The sequence below is a fragment of the Macrobrachium nipponense genome, chromosome 5 (assembly GCF_015104395.2).
Source record: "Macrobrachium nipponense isolate FS-2020 chromosome 5, ASM1510439v2, whole genome shotgun sequence".
NCBI lineage: Eukaryota > Metazoa > Arthropoda > Malacostraca > Decapoda > Palaemonidae > Macrobrachium > Macrobrachium nipponense.
Genome location: NC_061107.1, coordinates 75,755,664 through 75,772,314, shown reverse-complemented (window position 1 = coordinate 75,772,314; position 16,651 = coordinate 75,755,664). Strand labels below are relative to the sequence as shown.

At 44.0% G+C, this 16,651-nt stretch overlaps 1 protein-coding gene across 1 annotated transcript in view; it reads right to left on the bottom strand.

The window, feature by feature from the left end:
• Positions 1-16,651, bottom strand: part of LOC135215416 (transmembrane protein 164-like) — a 111,597-nt gene that overhangs the window by 77,951 nt on the left and 16,995 nt on the right. Inside the window, exon 2 of the mRNA XM_064250028.1 lies at positions 1,270-1,494. Coding sequence (XP_064106098.1) covers positions 1,270-1,487 — 218 coding nt within the window. The 5' untranslated portion in view covers positions 1,488-1,494. The remainder of the gene's footprint in view (positions 1-1,269; positions 1,495-16,651) is intronic.

Sequence of the window (16,651 nt, the reverse complement as noted above, 5' to 3'; positions counted from 1 at the left end):
CTTGCACTCACAATATGAAGACACAGTCGGTCTTGTAGGCTCGACCATGTGTACGGGCGACTGAGAGGCTTCACTGGGGGTCAAGTAAGGGTGCTGAACATCTGGTTGCTCAAGAGAGTAGGACTCTGGACAGTGGCAAACCTCCTCATGCTGCTTCACAAGGAGCAGAGAATGACAGTCATCATCAGCATGTCTCTTCAGTAGACACAAAGAAAGAAGAAAGCGTTTGCAGCTCATCCTGTCAACACCAGAATCCTTGTAACTTGATGACAACTGACTAGTGTCCAGTGGGACACCTTTCCAGTGGCTATCTGTCGATACCCACTAATGTGCAAAGGGTTTGACGAGGGAGCAACTACACGTGGGCAAACACTACTGTCATCTCTTGGACTTCCAGTACATATGTCTCCTCCTAGGTTCAGGGGAGAATGACAGGGATCTTCTAAAAGAAATGGAAGGACGAGTAGCCAACCCCTCCACTTGCACAACACTGCACTTGGCACTTTGTCTGCAAGCACTTTGTCCATTAAAACCTTAATCAACTCACCCAACTCTGCTACTGTACTCACTACAAGGTTGATTTTTCTGTTAAACCTAGAATCAAGACTGGCAATGGTATCCGGATTTGAAGCAAGGGAGCAAGGCACGGGAGTAGGTGGTTGAAAAGTAGGAAGATTATTAATAAGAGAAAAAGTGGGAATGGGGGGAAGATGGAATAGCAGGACTAACTTCTAACCTAGCTTTAGGTGAATGTAGTTTCTAGGATAAGAGGCTAAGTGAAGCTCATCTCTCAGCTCTAGAGGAAGTTTTCTCTGTACTGCAATCCTGCCCCTACGCTGTAAATTGTATGCGAATCATAAGACGATTTAGTTAATCTGGTCTTACACCCTAGCTACCATAGCGCAAACTAGAGGAACTAGAATCAGAAATAATCAGTAACAAAAACTATGATCTTGGCTAATAAGGTGATCAAAGCCTAAAGGCTACTCATAAAAGCTATAATGCTTCACCAAAATCCAGTTAATACAACCGAAAACCAATAAAAAGAGCTGCTGCAAACACCCAATGTTTAGTTGAAAGCTGGCAGAAGCACAATGGGTTAGTGGGTGGGGCTAGTTATGAACTTGTAGTTACTTAAATGAAACTAGATGAATAAGGTAACAAAGCAACAGGGTGACTAAAAAAAAAAAAAATGAAGAATTATAGTTATGCATAATTTTTTTCTCTAAACACTATAGCAATCCCAAATACTGGGGGATGAACACTTACCTTACAAATTTATAAGAGGATGGATAAGTTAAATATGAGTATCCCCAGAAAAAATATATGAAGGATATTGCAATTCCTAAAAGGGTCTCAATCAACCTCCGGTGCATAGATATAAAATTTGCACAACTTGGGCCTCCATTGCCCGGAATAGTTGGATCAACCCCTCCATAGCTCCAATCCAGTACATTATCTAATGTGTAGCGATTGCGCCAGTCCATCCAGGTCCTAGAAAGACGAAATATAATTAGCACAGCCTAATGGAAAAAAATCAGTGTTAATTCCAATTTGTTTTTAAAAGCATTCTTAATAACCTACATGAAGTATTTGAATTGGAAAGTTATACTATTTTAATATACAAAGAAAGTAGTAAATCAATCACCACCAACCTCTATTTTTTAACAATGTACCAAGAAATCTTGAATACACAAACCAAAGCTTTTCATATAAGGGTACAGTATTCCTAGCATGAGCTGGAAATAGTTGCTTAAGCTTGATAATATAGTGCTTAACTGATGGTGGTTAGATAAGTGCAGGGTACCATCTACTCACCATTTTTTACTTTTGTATTAAGGTTACATTGAATGGCTGAAGTGGGATTCTGACACCAAACATAGGTTTGTATAAATGGTATAAGAAAATAGACATTACTGTAGACTGAAATTTTGGTACTGTACTTACTTCTCAGAAAGTACAAACCATCACCTTTTATACATGACTGATTCTTTTGTGGAAAGATTGTTACTTGAAACTGACTGGTCAGTTTAATCTCCACCTGGTGATGTCATTTTCCTGATCATGATAATAGACATGGGAAAAAATTACTCTGGTAACCTCCTATGCAGTCAGACATAGGGATGCAAAGATTGACAGGGCCAGGATGAACTGTCTCTCTAAAACTGACTCTAGGAAATTCTGGGAATCCTGTCTTTCACATATTGGAAGAGAAATAAAGGTCAGTAGGTAGCTATATCATTCAGCAAAGAAGCCCATTATGATATAATGGGTCCAGATGACAGAAACTCTGCTCTCCTTGATTAAAAGGAAACATGAGATCACTTGCTGGGAGATGTCTTCATGTCCAAATGGGCTGGGACAGGGTCCGGGAATAAGCATGCTCAGTGAAGCCCATGCTAGCAGAGTCGGAAACTAGACTATCATCCATGTGCATTAGTGAAGTAATGTCCCCCACACAATAAAATGTACCCCTTCAAAGTCCTATGGGATGCCTGAAAAGAGGGATTGAGCTTCCCCATTGTTCTTCCTCCTACTAGAGGGAGGAGTTGAGGAAAAGGAAGCGGATAAAAACAAGCTCATTGAGGAGGAAGAGGATAAGAACAAATGTGAAAGTTTTTCTCTCTTTCCTGACTCAGGGCTTGGTCACCTCCTTGACACTGACATACAGAGTATGTAAGCCTTTATAAAATGCTAACTCTTCCAAAGATGACCAGGTTAATGAATAAGTTTAGATTGGCTGAAGATTGTCGCCTACACTTAGCAATGGCTTCTACAGCTTTTCTTGAAAAACTTTTCCATCTGACAAGCTTCCTGACAGTCTGAAGCCTGTCAGAGCAAGAGCGGAAAATCCTTGATGAAACCACAGGAAATGTGGCTGCTTGAGAAGCCTTATTTTCTGAGGTAATAAACTGGGATAATCCACAAGAAAGTTGAGCAAGTTTGGAAACCACTCCTTCTGTGGCCAGAAGGGAGTTACCAACATTGAGGTGTTGTTGTGGGAGATGAATTTGTTCAGTACCTCCTTTACTATACTGAATGGAGGGAAGGCATACACGTCTAAATTCGACCAAACCTGGAGCATGGCACCCGTTGTCCATGCCAGAGGGTCTGGGACTGACAAACCATACAAAGAGAGCCGATAACCTTTTGAACCCACAAACAGGTCTATTGACCTGTATTGATTTCTTCTGCAGTTTAGTCTTTACCCGTTTTTAGTCATCTTTGGGAAAAGGCTGGCTTGATCCAGTGTAGTGAACACTTCTTTTTTATTACTCCTGTCATAAAATCATTGCTAACTCCTGTGCGCCTTCCCTGACCCCCTTGTCTGCACATGTGAGTACTCCAAGCCAGTCTGTGGCAAAGTTATCTTGACCTTATAGTATACTACGTCTTTGATAAGGTGGTCCAGTTACCAGGACGTAAATAAAATTCTCGCAGAAGAGAAGAAAGACCTCCTGGACAAATCAATAAGACCAGAGAAATCCCCTTGAGAGGAAGCAGACACTCCCAAGGAAGGAATTTCTCCAGAGGAATAAAATTTCACTAGATGAGAAGGCACGGGACAGAAAAACAGCTTTCCCAAGCTCCCTCTTCTCAAACAACAGCCTTGGCAAATGCTTTCTTTGAGGAGGAGGACAGCACCATCCTGGCAGTCCTCCCGATCCTGCAGGCTCTTGCATCGTAAATACCGATCCTGGAGAAGTCGGGACAGCTGAAGAGAAGAATGTATGATAGCATACTAGAAAATATCTAAGAAGCACTGAGAAGTCAGAAGTTGGTTGCAGTTGCTGTTGTTCTGATTCCTCCTCATCTGGAGAAATAGAAGAAGTAGCAAAGTCTGGAGGGTTCTGTGTTGTCAGTGAAGGCTTCTGAAGAAGCCACAAAATGCTAACGAGCCATTACTGGATAGGTGCTAAAGACAGATCATCTACCAACTGCTCATCATCATCTGTCTGTCCCTAATGAGGGGACAAATGGTACTCTGAACATGGCACAATAAGCTTCTCCTCTGGCACCAACTGAGCGGAAGTAAGCACTGACACAGGTAAACTTATGGACGTTAAGTGTATGGGTGCTGGACACCCAGACACAGACTTCTCCAAAAATGCACCTTCAGCAGAAGCCGAGCGCTCAGATACTGAACGTTCAGGTATTGAGCTTTCAAACACTGAACTTTTAATCACTGATCCTTCATAATCCAAAGACACACAATACTTACATAGTGGGTGACATTCAGCCAATGGGTGCTCGGCCCCTGTATGCTCAGGTGCTGGACACTCATACACTGTGCGCTCCAGTACTGGGAGCTCGAACCCTGGGCGCTCAGACACTGTGTGTTCTGATACTTGGCACTCGGATATTGAATGCTCTAACACTGGGCACTCAAACACTATTCTCAGAAACTGGGCACTATATTAGGTGCTCAAACATGGTGCTCAGACACTGACCACTCGGCCACTGGGTGCTCCTGTGGGCGCTTGGACACCTCCCTAAAACTACAGGAGGGGAGTGGACTGTGCTTCGCTCCTTAGCCCGTTTATGAGACAGTGGCGAATTGTTTTCCATTGATGAACCAGGCCTTTTCAGTGGTCTTAAGACATTGAAGTATCGCCTACAACGCCCTTTATACATAACGTCTTCACTCACTCGAAGAAAGGGCATGCATGTCCAATGGGACACCTTTCCAATGGCTATCCGATGAGCTCTGAGATTATCATTCAACAGGCTGACCTCCCTTGGACTGGCAGTTTGCTTCCTCCCACGGGCGGGAGTTTAGCAGGGACCTTGGTCTAGAAGTATCTATGGGATGGGTTGCCATCTCCTCCACTGCACTAGCACTAAAACTATTCACTTTGTCCATTAAGACTTCCCAATCTGTGCAACAGTGTTCACCAACAGACCGAACTTTTGGTCTATCCGTGCTTCGAGACTGGCAATGGCACTGTGTTCCGAAAAAAGGAAGTCAGGAATGGAGTTGATGGGAAAGTCGGAGGACTTGTAATAGCAATAAAAGCAGTCATATGTGTGGGAGGTACAGGAATATTACCATCTTTAGGTGACTTACTTGAGTAGAGGCCCTGGATTCGGCTCTAGCAGCTGCTTTCCTATTCCTGTCACAGTCGAGTTTATTTAAATGACCTTATAACACCTGCCATTTTCCCTTGTCCCAATCTTTACACTCATCACAAGAAAGAGTTAAAGAGCAAATTTGTCCTCTATATTTGCAACAAATGGTATGCGAGTCATATTTTGCAGAAATCGTCTCGTTATGAAAGTCACAATCAGTAATACGTCAAAGCTAAGCTAATATAATTGAATACATCACCAAATCATTGAAAACCACTACCACACAGTGAACTAAAGAATTCCACAAACTCCTTAACAAACATGCAACGTCGTTGACAGGTAGAAACGAACTGACCTCTTTAGTTTAGTTGCACCTATTCATTCCATAAAGTGGGCGGAACTAGTCACCTACATCCCAAAACAAAAGTGTTACACCAAATTTCTAAATTTTTCAGATTTTGAGCTGCTGTATAGTAGAAACTCATAGCTATACAATTACAGTCACCTCTCAAATTAATGTGTTTAACGCCTTTTTGATTTAACGGGAGTTAGAAAATATTTTAAAATGTTTAAAAAACCCGAAAATTTCGATTTAACACAAATTGATGCCCAAGAGTTGTTTCTAAATTACCCACGCATCAGCGCTGCAGACGTGGCCGTCGACATAAACAACGACATAACAAAGTGCGCTATATATATTTATTAATGTAAACCAAGACTTGTGTACTGTATTTATCATTGACTTTGTTTATTTGTTAATACAGTGAAAGATTTTGTTCTGTTTTTCCTTTTTGTCTGACCTACATAGTACAGGTATTCTCCTACTTACGATGGAGGTTAGGTTCCAAAAACCCATCGTTTGTTGGGAAAATTGTATCACGAATAAAGCCTATCCTACACTAGGGTAATCAGTACCATTTTTTACATATAGGGTAGCCTAGACTACACTGCACAGTATACATTATTCATATATGGTATAATAATGATCAATTTCAGCTAATTCTCTAGGTTCAATGGCTTATGATAATTCAGTTATTAAAAAAAAAAAAAAAAAAAAAAAAAAAAAAAAAAAAAAAGGACACGAAACTGGAATCACCTTCGGCATAATTGAGCGATTCCAGGCTGCTGATGGCTACGTATAATTACAAACGATAACGACTATACATCTTTGCCATGGATCTTTCAAGTAGTTATACATTACCTCACTGTATCCAACAATATTATATGTATTCTCATATTATTATATTATTATAAAATAATAACACAGCGGTCAATATTTTGGTTTGGAATTCAGCTGATGGCAAATACGAGTTTATTTCGCCATATTTAACTCAATTCTGTGCAAATTTTCTTGCTTCTATTTAGCATAAATGAATTTCTAAATACGTTACTTATAACAGAAAAGGTAATTTTTCATATGACAAAATTATCAGTCGAAATATGACTTGATAAGTCCCTTTGTGAATTAAATTATCTTTTTTGTTAACAGTTACATTGGGAGCATGTTTATTGTGTAAAAAAATAAAAAATAAAAACAAATAAAAAAGGGATTACTACATTCGCTATTTCACTTGATTTTATCGTAATACAAGCTTTACGTTATTTATCTTTTATTGGTGTGAAAATAACAGTAAAATTTCCTGTTTCAGGCCCAGTAGTTTTGATTAAATTGATTTTCTCTCTATCTATTTTATCTACGGTTGTGTTTGATGGCATAACTTTACGGGAGTTCTATCCTTGTTCCCGATGCACAATAATAGTCATTAGCAACTTGAAGAGCTTTCTCAGCTTCAGCGACAACTTAGTTTAAATTCAACAGCATATTTCCCTGCTGATGAAAATGAGTGGATACTAGAAAATAGGGAGACAGGCAGATGCGAGAAATCCGTTCTTGAAAAAAGCCAAACCTGACATTGGCTAGGATGCCATGTCCTGACCTAATCTGACCTCCACTTCCTTCCTAACATGACTTGAGGTGCCATTCCCAGTAAAACTTTACAACAGTCATGCGGTCTGGTTCCTGCCAGTCATTCAACCGGGACAAGTTTCTCATACATGAATAGCCTAGTAGACCTAACCTTTCCTATAATGCTAGGTCCTGACCTACTAACCAGATCTTACCTACCTAATCTAACTTGGGGCAGCGTGCCCTGACCTGGCCCGGGAGCACTACCCTGGATCCCACCGAACCCAAAAAGGCGGTATAACCTGTCCTGGTCGGTGACTGGTGAGAATCGGGTTGCGCAACTATTTTAATTAAAGTTTTAGGTAGATCTAGGGCAGCCTAGACTATGGCAGTTGCGGATTATCTATGCAGTTTTACCTCCTGAACAAGAATTTTAAGTAATATTTATTCGGACGACTGTAATTAACCCCCGGGGGCCAGTACTAAACATGGCGACATACATTGGACACCCTAATCCCTAGTGGATGTCGTATCTGTGGTTACGTTCCTTGCAGTCTGTGCGGAACTAGCCTATTCTGTAGAATTACCAAGTTTTAACCCATTCTGTAACCCTGCTAGAGGATGGGGAGGGGTATGAGGCTTTTGCCCCATCTGAACCCACAAAAATAATACTCAACACCGAGCAATGGGTGATCCTAAAATGCTACCATAACTTTTAATCAAAAGAAATATTGGCTAGGGGGCGAAATTACCAATGCCTACCCCTGTCTCCCTACCCTGCATAGGGTAAACATTCACGGACGATCCACCATCATCATGCTGGCCGGGTCTTATTCACTCGATATTTAATTGGTGAAACAAGAATACAATTACAACTCTAAGCATACCATTCAAAAGATCGAAGTTTCGTCAACATAATGTGATATACGAAAGCCCCATGCGAACTAAAATAAGCATGTGACGCTCTTCGTAAAATATGTTTTCAAGGCAGTTTCAAATCCAATATGGCGGCGATCGTGTGGCTGGACGGGTCTGGTTACGGATGGACACCATCTTTCCCAGCCTTCCCAGCACTCATTTGAACAATGTTAGCATATATATGTAACGTTTATTGATCTTACTCAAGATTGCAGTTGTAATCAGCACAATAAAACAATTAGTGAAAGTATGAAACTTGTTATTCCCGGGGTCATGGTTTGAACTGAATTCATTTTTACCTTGTAATCGGTGGTTTTATCCTTACTGCCATCACAACTGAAACTCCACAGTGCTTATTTGATTGTTATTATACACATTTTGGTCTTAATTCACTCCACATTGCACTTGAACCACGTTGCTGTTCCTGGTTCCTAAGCGCTCACTCCACAAACACAGTTACGAACAGCAGACGTAGACGCTGCAAAGTTTTATTTCCTTAATTGTTTACTTTACTCATTACGTATTTAGTTCAACTTTACTTTGTTATTTCAAAATGACAATTTGTCCAAAATTGCATTTTTCCTAACTATACAAACCTGAGGTCCTTTTACAATAGGAAGGTTACTAGCGGCAGCTGGATAGGTCGTAAGCTTTCGAACAAGGGGTTCGGTAGTTAACTGCTCGTCCGACAGGCGCGCGCCTCGCGACTGAGAGGTAAACAATCACTTTTGCTTTAGGCCCAAGCAAAAAACTGCAGAGTGAGGGGTGGCATGAGGTGGGACTATGTGTAAAAGGACCTCAGGTTAGGAAAAATGCAATTTTGGACAAATTGTCATTTGTTCCGCCACGGAATACAAACCTTCGGTCCTTTTACAATAGGAAGACTCACTTCTTGGTGGGAGGAATCTGAGTCTTTTGTGAACAGACTGGTGTTCGCCCAACCTTGGAATGCCTCCCTGGTCGTAAGAGCGAGGGAGGGATCCAAGCCTCTGTCCGATTGATCGGGGTGTGCACCGCAGGATCAATGGTCAGACCTCTGGACCAAGTACTAAGAGAGAGGCAAGCGTATCTCTTCGTACCAGCAATGCAAGAACTGGTTCCTGTTGCAAGAGCAAATATAAAGTCATGGGTTTGTCTCTTGTTGGCATCCACTTCCCCCCCCTTGTAGGAGGAAGTGGTGGATATTCTGCTCCTATCCCTAGTGAAAGGGATAAGATGGGGCTCTGTCATATAGCTCACCTGCATCTCGTCCTCATCTAGCGTAGTGACGACCATAACCCTCTGCCCGCCCACAGGTAGAGGAGAAGAAAAAGATGGGAAGAGAAGCCAGTCACTCACTCATTCGCACATCCATTCTCACAGTCACACCAGGACTCGATGCTGTTTCAGCCTGCGAGGGTCTGGGTTAGCTACTCAACTTGTTGAGCAGCCACCACGGGTCCCAAGGAAAAGGTATCCAAGGACCTGTGGGCAATATCCCGAAGGTAGAAGGACGTGAAGGTAGTCTGGTTGGCCCAGACACCTGCCTTCAGGACCTACACCACGGAGAAGTTCTTGCGGAACACAAGGGAAGGACCAATGCTTCTGACTTCGTGGGCTCTCGCACGGAGCGTACGGGTGTCGTCACTACCATCAGCCTCATACGCTCTCCTGATCACCTCATGCAGCCAGAAAGAAAGTGTTCTTGGATACTTCTTTCTTGGTTACCCCGGTGCTAACGAAGAGGCGTCGACACTCAGGCCTGAGGTGCCGAGTTCTCTTCAGGTAGCGCCATAGCGCCTTCACAGGACAAAGCAGCATCTCATCCGCATCATTATCGGTGAAGTCCATTAGGGAGGGAATTGTGAAAGACTCAAACCTGTCGTCAGGGATCGACGGTTTCTGAGTCTTCGCAACGAAGTTCGGGACAAAATCGAGCGTCACAGATCCCCATCCCCTGGAGTGTCGTACATCGAAGGAAAGACCATGAAGTTCCCCTACTCTCTTCGCCGATGCCAGGCCCAGCAAGAAGAGGGTCTTGAGGGTCAGATCCCTGTCTGACGACTCTCGGAGTGGCTCGAAGGGTCTTCGAGTTAAACTCCTAAGGACGAGAGTCACGTCCCACTCAGGGGGCCTGAGTTCCCTGGGTGGGCAAGACCTTTCAAAGCTCCTCATAAGCAAGGAGATCTCGAACGAGTTCGAGATATCCAATCCCCTCAGTTTCAGGACTAGTGCCAGGGCGGCTCTATATCCTTTGACTGTGGGGACTGAGAGGAGCTTCTCTTGGCGAAGAAAAACGAGGAAATCCGCTACCTGCTGAAGAGTGGCTCTGAGAGGAGATATAACCCATCTACGACACCAACCACAGAAGACGGCCCACTTTCCCTGGTACACAGCTGCAGAGGACTGACGGACGTTTCCAGCCATCTCTGTTGCTGCGCTGCGAGAAAAGCCTCTCGTTTGCAAGATATGGTGTATAACAGCCAGCCTCTGAAGTCGTAGGGACTGGACTGTTCGGTGGTACCGCTCTACGTGTGGCTGGGCGAGAAGGTTGTGCCAAGCGGGAATCTCTCTCGGTGCGAGAAGAGCCAGCAGGTCCGGATACCAAATGGCCTGGGGCCATTTGGGAGCCACCAGGATCATCCTGAGGTTCAGGGTGACCAGTACTCAACTGATCACCTTGCGAATCAGGTTGAACGGGGGAAAGGCATACGCGAAGAGGTTGTCCCACGGATGTTGAAGAGCGTCCTCTGCAGCTGCCCATGGGTCCGGCACGGCTGAAAAGAAAACCTGCAGTTTCCTGTTGTGCCAGGTGGCGAACAGATCCACTACTGGTTGCCCCCACAGATCGAAGAGCCTTTCCGCCACGTCCTGGTGTAGTGACCACTCGGTTCCTATCACCTGATCCCGACGGCTGAGCTTGTCTGCTACTACATTCCTCTTCCCTGGAATGTAGCGTGCTGACAGCTCTATTGAGTGAGCCTCGGCCCACTCGTGCACCTGCAGAGTCAATTGATACAACGGGAGACACACTAGGCCCCCCTGTTTGACGACGTAAGCCACTACCGTGGTGTTGTCGCACATCAACACCACTGAGTGTCCCATCAAGCGGTCCTGGAACTTTTGGAGCGCGAGAAACGCTGCCTTGAGCTCCAGTACATTAATGTGAAGGTGCTTGTCGCGATCGTCCCACACACCTGAAGTCAGCAACTCCTCCTGGTGTGCGCCCCATCCCTCAGTCGATGCGTCTGAGAACAGCTGCATCTCTGGGGGGGAGTGTGTAGGGGCACTCCTCTTAAGAGGTTCTTGTCGTCCAGCCACCAGGCTAGGTCCTGCCTCACCTCCAGTGTGAGAGACACTGGGAAGTATGGAGGATCTGTTGCCTGTGACCAACTCTCCTTTAGTCTTCACTGAAGAGACCGCAGGTGAAGGCGCCCGTGAGGGACTAACTTCTCGAGTGACGACAGGTGTCCGATCACAACTTGCCATTGCTGAGCTGCCTGTTCCTGCCGAGACAAGAACTGGTTGGCTGCCTCCCTGAATCTGCTGATCCGCGAGTCTGTGGGGAAGATTCGCCCTGCTACCGTGTCGATCAGCATACCCAGGTACTTCATCCTCTGCTTGGGTTCGAGATCGGACTTCTTGAAGTTCACCACGATCCCCAGATCGCGACAAAACTCGAGTAGTCGATCCCTGTCCTGCAGCAACTGCGAGCAGGAGCTCGCCAGGACTAACCAATCGTCGAGATACCTCATCAGACGTATCCCGTGTGAGTGGGCCCAAGCAGACACCAAAGTGAACACTCACATGAACACCTGTGGGGCGGTTGAGAGACCGAAGCAAAGTGCCCTGAATTGGTACACCGTCCCGTCGAGGATGAAGCGGAGGTACTTCCTGGAGAATTGATGGCAGCAGGTGAGGGGGAACACCGTCCCTAGCCTTTCCCCCCTTTCTTCGACTTCTTCCCTGACCCTCCTCGCGAGAAGGAAGGCTGGGAGGAGGGCTGGCAACAGAGAGAGAGAGAGAGAGAGAGAGAGAGAGAGAGAGAGAGAGAGAGAGAAAGGAAGGCGACGGACGTAAGGAGGACAGGGGTGGCGGTGGAGGGGGGGGAGAGGGTAGGTGGAGCTTTTTACGCGTGTTCGTATCCATTTCTGGATAATGGAGTTTTTGTCTCTTGGTACAAGGACAAGTGTCATTATTCTTTACGATTAGTGATTCATGATACCCTTATAAATTACGGCACTGGGTGTAATGCACTATAGCAAAATCTAGTTCTGATAAGAGTGTTTGTTACAGAAATATTGCCAAAAAACGTGCTTGCACTGTCTCTGAAACCCATAGTAGGTATGCTGCTTAGTTGTCAATCAAGTTTTTTGTAATCAAGTATTTTTTACAAGCTAGCTATTGTATAAATTTGTATTTCTCTCAATCAAAACATATGCCCCTCAATGCTAACTTTCCTCTTTTAATGACTTTCTGGTCATTGCAAAATCGGCCCCATTAATTTCTTATGGTGCGAAAACAGACAGAGGCCCAGGAACCGAAAGCGACTGCGTCACACTACGCCGGTAATCCGGCAGTAAAACATCTTCATATATCCAATAAGTAAATAATAAAGATATATAGGCTATGCGCATTACGATTATAGCAATTACATGAATAGCTGATAACAATCTGCATGAATAACTGGTAAACTGTTCTTAAAAAAAGTTGAGTATAGCAATTCATCTACAATAGGTACAAAAGTCAAGATGTTGTGACGTCATAATACAGGACTTAAAAGAACTTTCTAATTACGAAAAATAATTACTTAAATTTGAGTCGGAATCGAGTTACTTTTTCAATGAATATTTTCAAATTAATCATCATAAATATGTGAAATATTTATTTAAATAATTAGTCTAGTGCACGCTTCGTCGTCGTCTTCTACCAAGAAAGTTGTTTACTTAAAAACGTCGTGGCCAGTGACCGTGTTCCGATTGTTGTGATGAAACTGCCCCAGAATCTATGGGTATAGGGTAGAACACCACGGCAGGCCAACCCTCATCACGGTGGACGGGTCTTATTCACTCGATATTTAATTGGTGAAACAAGAATACAATTACAACTTATTACGATCTCGACTCTCGAGATCGACAGGTTCTTAAAAATAAGCTATTTCGGGCCGTAGTGACTGATGACAGGTGACAAACAAAGGAGGGTAGGAGCATAACAAAACCAAAAAAAATTACCTTAAAAAAAAAATTAGTTTATTATATACAAAATGTACAAGTGAGTCAGGTCCAGTGATAAACAAAATAAACATACACAATGAATTAAATAATAAAGGCAGCAACAGTAATGATCTAGTTAAGTGATTCTTGTACAATTCAACAAACAATTTCATAAGCAGCATAACTGATATAACAAAAGCCACATCATATATACAAAGGACCACTGTATAAATGAAAAAGCAGTGCAGTACTAAATACATATACAAAATCAGGCAGCATAATAAATAATTAAAATTACACTGAAGCGGCATAATGATACTCGAGCAAAACAGGGAACACTTCCTCAAACAATGAGGCAAACAGTCCAATGGCCGGACGATCAAAATAGAGCCGATACGACAACCACCTCGTCCTCGGAGACAATATGGACATCCTCCTCGAATGCTGGACGATCAAGACAGAGTTGACACAACAACCATCTCGTCCTCAGATACAGTATGGTAGTCCTCCTCGACCACTGGACGAAAACACGTCACTGCTGCTGCCCAGTGGAGGTCACTCTCGACACGTCGTCCTCTCGACGACGAAAAAAACGCCATTGCTGCTGCCCAGCGAGGGTCGCACTCGACACGTGTCCTCTTGACGACGAAAACACTATAATGCTGGCCAAAGGCTGCCGACCTCCAACTCGAGACATACTCCATACGAAGACCTCAATTAAATAACCAGGTATCCAGTACCTGACGCTGCCTCATGCTGGTCCACAGGTAATCATACCTGACTGCCTCTGACGATGACTGACTGGTCTGCCTCCAGAACCTGAGGTTGTTCTGCCTCCGAACCGATGGTTGTTCTGCCCTCCAGAACCCGAACTGTTTTTCGCCCTCCAGACCTACTGGTTGTTTTTCCCCCCTTGCCCTCCAGAACCTGACGGTTGTTCTGCCCTCCAGAACCTGATGGTTGTTTCTGCCCTCCAGAACCTGACTGACGAAGTTTGACGCCATCCAACAGACGTCAACTCGCCAGCAATTAAAAAACAAAAACAAAGGAGGCAACAATCCACCAAGGGAACAATCGCAAACGATTGTTCCTAACACCTCCCCACCTAACAGAAAAAAAAAATTATATTATAATTTTTTTTTTTACAAACAAAATACTCTTCCCCGATGCTGCCACACCCCACCCCGTCAAGCCAAACAGAACCAACCCTGGCCTAAGGTCGCCAATATTACGATCTCGACTCTCGAGATCGACAGGTTCTTAAAAATAAGCTATTGGGCCGTAGTGACTGATGACAGGTGACAAACAAAGGAGGGAGGAGCATAAACAAAACCAAAAAAATTACCTTAAAAATTAGTTTATTATATACAAAATGTACAAGTGAGTCAGGTCCAGTGATAAACAAAATAAACATACACAATGAATTAAATAATAAAGGCAGCAACAGTAATGATCTAGTTAAGTGATTCTTGTACAATTCAACAAACAATTTCATAAGCAGCATAACTGTATATAACAACAAAAGCCACATCATATATACAAAAGGACCACTGTATAAATGAAAAAAGCAGTGCAGTTACATAAATACATATACAAAATCAGGCAGCATAATATTAATTAAAATTAACACTGAAGCGGCATAATGATACTCAGAGCAAAACAGGGAACACTTCCTCAAACAATGAGGACAACAGTCCAATGCCGGACGATCAAAATAGAGCCGATACGACAACCACCTCGTCCTCGGAGACCATATGGACATCCTCCTCGAATGCTGGACGATCAAGACAGAGTTGACACAACAACCATCTCGTCCTCAGATACAGTATGGTAGTCCTCCTCGAACCATCTGGAACGAAAAAACACGTCACTGCTGCTGCCCAGTGAGGTCACTCTCGACACGTCGTCCGGTCCTCTCGACGACGAAAAAACGCCATTGCTGCTGCCCAGCGAGGTCGCACTCGACACGTCGTCCTCTTGACGACGAAAACACTATAATGCTGGCCAAAGGCTGCCGACCTCCAACTCGAAGACATACTCCATACGAAGACCTCAATTAAATAACCAGGTATCCAGTACCTGACGCTGCCTCATGCTGGTCCACAGGTAATCATACCTGACTGCCTCTGACTGACTGACTGACTGGTCGTTCTGCCCTCCAGAACCTGACTGGTTGTTCTGCCCTCCAGAACCTGACTGGCTTGTGCCCTCCAGAACCCGACTGGTGTTGTTCTGCCCTCCAGAACCTGACTGGTTGTTCTGCCCTCCAGAACCTGACTGGTGGTTGTTCTGCCCTCCAGAACCTGACTGGTTGTTCTGCCCTCCAGAACCTGACTGACGAAGTTTGACGCCATCCAACAGACGTCAACTCGCCAGCAATTAAAAAACAAAAACAAAGGAGGCAACAATCCACCAAGGGAACAATCGGCAAACGATTGTTCCTAACACCTCCCCACCTAACAGAAAAAAAAAATTATTATTATTAATTTTTTTTTTTTACAAACAAAATACTCTTCCCCGATGCTGCCACACCCCCGTCAGCCAAAACAGAACCAACCCTGGCCTAAGGTCGCCAATATTACGATCTCGACTCTCGAGATCGACAGGTTCTTAAAAATAAGCTATTGGGCCGTAGTGACTGATGACAGGTGACAAACAAAGGAGGGAGGAGCATAACAAAACCAAAAAAATTACCTTAAAATTAGTTTATTATATACAAAATGTACAAGTGAGTCAGGTCCAGTGATAAACAAAATAAACATACACAATGAATTAAATAATAAAGGCAGTAACAGTAATGATCCAGTTAAGTGATTCTTGTACAATTCAACAAACAATTTCATAAGCAGCATAACTAATATAACAAAAGCCACATCATATATACAAAAGGACCACGGTATAAATGAAAAAGCAGTGCAGTAACATACATATACAAAATCAGGCAGCATAATAAATAATTAAAATTAACACTGAAAGCGGCATAATGATACTCAGAGCAAAACAGGGAACACTTCCTCAAACAATGAGGACAACAGTCCAATACCGGACGATCAAAATAGAGCCGATACGACAACCACCTCGTCCTCGGAGACAATATGGACATCCTCCTCGAATGCTGGACGATCAAGACAGAGTTGACACAACAACCATCTCGTCCTCAGATCAGGATGGGTAGTCCTCTCGACCACTGGACGAAAACACGTCACTGCTGCTGCCCAGTGAGGTCACTCTCGACACGTCGTCCTCTCGACGACGAAAAAACGCCATTGCTGCTGCCCAGCGAGGTCGCACTCGACACGTCGTCCTCTTGACGACGAAAACACTATAATGCTGGCCAAAGGCTGCCGACCTCCAACTCGAAGACATACTCCATACGAAGACCTCAATTAAATAACCAGGTATCCAGTACCTGACGCTGCCTCATGCTGTCCACAGGTAATCATACCTGACTGCCTCTGGACTGACTGACTGACTGGTCGTTTTCTGCCCTCCAGAACCTGACTGGTTGTTTTCTGCCCTCCAGAACCTGACTGGGTTGTTCTGCCCTCCAGAACCGACTGGTTGT